This window comes from Eurypyga helias, unplaced genomic scaffold, assembly GCF_000690775.1.
Source record: "Eurypyga helias isolate BGI_N326 unplaced genomic scaffold, ASM69077v1 scaffold32456, whole genome shotgun sequence".
Classification (NCBI taxonomy): Eukaryota; Metazoa; Chordata; class Aves; order Eurypygiformes; family Eurypygidae; genus Eurypyga; species Eurypyga helias.
This window is the reverse complement of record NW_010255248.1, coordinates 10,928-14,622: the sequence shown is the minus strand read 5'-3', so window position 1 is coordinate 14,622 and position 3,695 is coordinate 10,928. Positions and strand designations below refer to the sequence as shown.

Below are 3,695 nucleotides of genomic sequence, written 5' to 3'. Positions count from 1 at the left end.
AGCGGAGAGGATGCCTGTGGCCGGTCCCCGGGCACTGGGGAGCGAGCAGCATCCTTGGCAAGCCGGGGACGAGGCGGTTTGTAAACAGATCCTACACATCTAGGGCGGCTGCGGGGGGACGCAACGGGGGTTTCACAGTGAGAGACGCGAGGCTGGGGTGGGTACCCTCGCCGGGAAGATCAGGGACCTTCTGCTCGGTGGGTTTGACCAACCAGAAGAGGAAAACGGAGGCAGCGTCCCCCTGGAAAATGGGACCGGTGCTCGGCGTGGGGAACGGGATCCGAGGCCAGCCCGGGAGCGGGAGAGAACCTGGAGGAAGAGCTGAACCGAACTATTCCTCCTCTTCTCCGGACCTTCTCCCCGTGTCCGCTTCTCCAGGATCTCCTCCTCTCGCTCGGTGGGTTTGACCAACCAGAAGAGGAAAACGGAGGCAGCGTCCCCCTGGAAAATGGGACCGGTGCTCGGCGTGGGGAACGGGATCCGAGGCCAGCCCGGGAGCGGGAGAGAACCTGGAGGAAGAGCTGAACCGAACTATTCCTCCTCTTCTCCGGACCTTCTCCCCGTGTCCGCTTCTCCAGGATCTCCTCCTCTCGCCCACAGCTGCGGGACTGGCACGTGAGGCTTTCCCGTCCGCCGAGGGTCTCCCTGCGGGATCCTGCCCGCCGCGTCCCTCGATTTACCGGGATAATAAATAAACGACAGCATCCAGGGGCTGGCAGGCAGCGCGTGCCGGCGGGGCGAGCCGGGGGGAAGTGCCCCCGCGTGCTATCTCATGGCGATGGACATCCTGGGCGTAGCGAATAGCGGTTCATTGAGAGGCGGCCAGGATAGCTGCTGCTGGCTCAGCTCCTTCTCCAGCCTCTTGAAAAGCTTCTTGGATGCTTTCTTTCGGCGCAGCTTGCGCAGGCAGCTGAGCAAACCATGGTCCAAGGCAGTCTACAGCGAAGAGGAGAGGGGAGGATGGGTTTTGGGGAGAGCGTGGACCCTGAGGAGAGGGCAGAGCCGATGCCAAGGTGCCCGTGGCTCCTGGAGAAGGGTGACACGCAACCCTCACCCACCTTGGGCGCACCTACCTCTAGCACGAAGGCAGCAAAGAAGTTGAGGGTGGCAATCCCCAGCAGCAGCAGCTTGAAATTCAAGTCGTCGATGTCCTGCAGCTTCAGCAGGGTTTTGGGGAAGCCCAGCGGGTAGAGGGTCAACCATATCATGAGGCCGAAGAGGAGGATGAGGACGACCAAGAAGAGCACTGAGGGCGAGAAGGAAAGGGTTGAGGAGGAGGATGACGGATTGACGTCTCCCTTCACCCAGAGGGTTGGCGTCATCCTCACCGTTGGTGTAGAGTGGCTCCCGAAACGGGTATCCCTTGGACATGGCCACAGCCAGGATGAGGTACTGGAAGCCTGTCACACAGAAGAGGACCGTGTTCTCGTAGTTGGGCAGGTTTTGGGGAGCTGTCACCGTGCTGTTCAGCGGCACATACCTGAGCCAGGCAGGGGAGAAGGCACGGGGTGAGATGAAGCAAGGAGAGGCTCTAAACGCCTTATTCTCCACAGCCACTGTTTGCTGGAAGGTGGCCGGGTGCATCCTCGATGCCAGCCGGCGTTGGCCAAGCCCAAGGCCAAGCACCCGGGTTTTGCTGCAATCCCCCACCCTGTGAAGCCGGGTCCCTCACCAGCTCTGTGAGACGGTGATGAAGTAGCTGAGGACTTGGACGGTGATGAGCAGGGCTGTCTGGAGAAGCAGGCTGCCCAGCACCAGGATGCTGATCAGGGCTCCCTGGGGACGCTCCACCCCCAGCTCCTGGGCAGGACCAGTCCGGCCCATCAGCACCGCCACCGTGGTGGTGATGATCAGGTCGAAGAAGAGGAACTGGAAGTCACTGAGGTTGGTGTTGATCTGGGAAGGAGAAAACAACCCGCGCTCAGTGCGGGGGCTAGGAAAGAGACGGGCTAAAAGCCAGCCGGGAGCAGGGGATTCATCCCTGAGCGTCACTGGCGTTCGGGCACCCCCAGGGCTCACCGTGTAGAGCAGCAGGACACACACGAACTGCACCAGGCTGTACAGGGCCATGTACTTGAAGACGCCGAAGGAGGTGACCAGCGAGCACCTGCCCTCCCTGCAGAGAGATAGGGTCACCCACCACTCCCTTTCCACACGCTGCCCCAAAGAGGGGACGCTCGTGAGCCCCCCGACTTGGTTTTTACACCCCCCTTGGCCAGCTCACCGGATAACCGTGGGCACGCACTCGATGTTGGCCAGGCGGGAGGTGAACGGCGAGGCCACCGACGCCTCCGCCTCCGACAGCGAGATACCCACGTCAGCTGCCTTCAGAGCCCCGCAGTCGTTGGCACCGTCCCCGCACATCCCCACGCAGTAGCTGCGGCCAGAAGGGATCCGAGATTTCACAAGAGGATGGGGAAAAACCCCTGCATCTCTAAGGTTTCACCCCCAAATTTAGGATAACCCCACATCTGAGAAAGAGCACGGAGCACAATTCTTCCTGCCCAGCACAGTGGGATGTTTCTGAAGTACCAGCCCTTGGAGTTCGATACATCCTGCCCCCCATTTCTCGGGGCTGGGGGGCAGCTTACTTGAGCTCTTGCAGGCTGCACACCAGCTGAGCCTTCTGGTCCGGCGACATGCGGGCGAACACGGTGGCTTGGATGAGGATCTGCAAAGAAGGGAAGGCTCCGGCACCCACATCCCTGCGCGCCCAGGAGGAGCCCGATTATTTTGAGCTCGGCAGGGGCACAGGAAATATTTTACCAGCAAAAAAAAACCCCTCTCAGGGCACTTTTTTTTAGGAGCTGTGAGGCTGCAGGATGAAACCCTGGCAAGGCAAGCCTTGCCAAAGGGTATCCCCGCCGTCGGACTCACCTTCGGCAGCAGGTCGGGAAAGTGCTCGCAAAGCACGGCGAAGGACTTGCCGTTGAGCGCTAAGTGGCAGGGCTGCGGCTGGGGGACGCAGCCGTCCTGCTGGTGCAGAGCCTGCCAAAGAAAACAACCTCCTTTTCCACATCCAGGCTTTGGCTCGCGCTCGAATCCCTGCTGAGCCCCTGGGCGAGGGGCTGAGCCCCTGGGTAAGGGGCTGAGCCAGCCTCATCGACCCGCGTGGGGCAGGAGGCAAAGCAGCTTCCCTTAAACCTCTGTTTCAGGCATATAAAGGGTGGAATTTTGGATAAAAAGTGCGTGTGACCCAGCATTTCATGCCAAGCCTGGAGGAAGACCTGAGCGAGGACACCAAGGAGGGTGTTTGGAGCACCTTCTCCAGCCTGACATGCTCCCAGGGAGACAGAGGAGCAGGTTATCATCTCCTAAGGGAGGCATTTAATAAGGAGCAGAATCCCACTCATAATCACCCCTAAGGGAAACAGCGCTGGGGAAAAAGGAGCCCTGCAAGGTGACTGGCAGCTCGGGCTTTATAACTCCCCCAAAATGTTGCCTCGGGACTCACCTCTGGCTGCTCCTCGCCCTGGGAGTGCTCGGCCGGGATGAATTTCAGCGCAGCGGGTTTGTCGTGGGTGGGTGGGGAGGCGCTGACGAAGACCACCCGCTCTTTGGGCTCCACCATGCGACAGCCCTTGGCCACGTTCACGGCCGTCAGCATGTTGTCCCCTGGCAGAAAGAGGCGACGGGGCTGAGGAGCCATCAGCGGTGTCTGCTGGCCGGGGGCCGCAGGGGCCTGCCCCGGCGGC

General features: G+C 61.0%; 1 protein-coding gene across 1 annotated transcript in view; it reads right to left on the bottom strand.

Annotated features, from left to right (window-relative positions):
- Positions 1 to 765: 765 nt before the first annotated feature.
- Positions 766 to 3,695, bottom strand: part of ATP13A2 (ATPase type 13A2) — a gene marked incomplete at its 5' end in the record, with an annotated part of 13,703 nt that continues 10,773 nt past the window's right edge. The window contains 9 exon segments of the mRNA XM_010153275.1: positions 766 to 936; positions 1,074 to 1,246; positions 1,329 to 1,480; positions 1,673 to 1,896; positions 2,020 to 2,116; positions 2,225 to 2,377; positions 2,592 to 2,671; positions 2,878 to 2,988; positions 3,455 to 3,615. Of these exon segments, the coding sequence (XP_010151577.1) occupies positions 766 to 936; positions 1,074 to 1,246; positions 1,329 to 1,480; positions 1,673 to 1,896; positions 2,020 to 2,116; positions 2,225 to 2,377; positions 2,592 to 2,671; positions 2,878 to 2,988; positions 3,455 to 3,615 (1,322 nt within the window).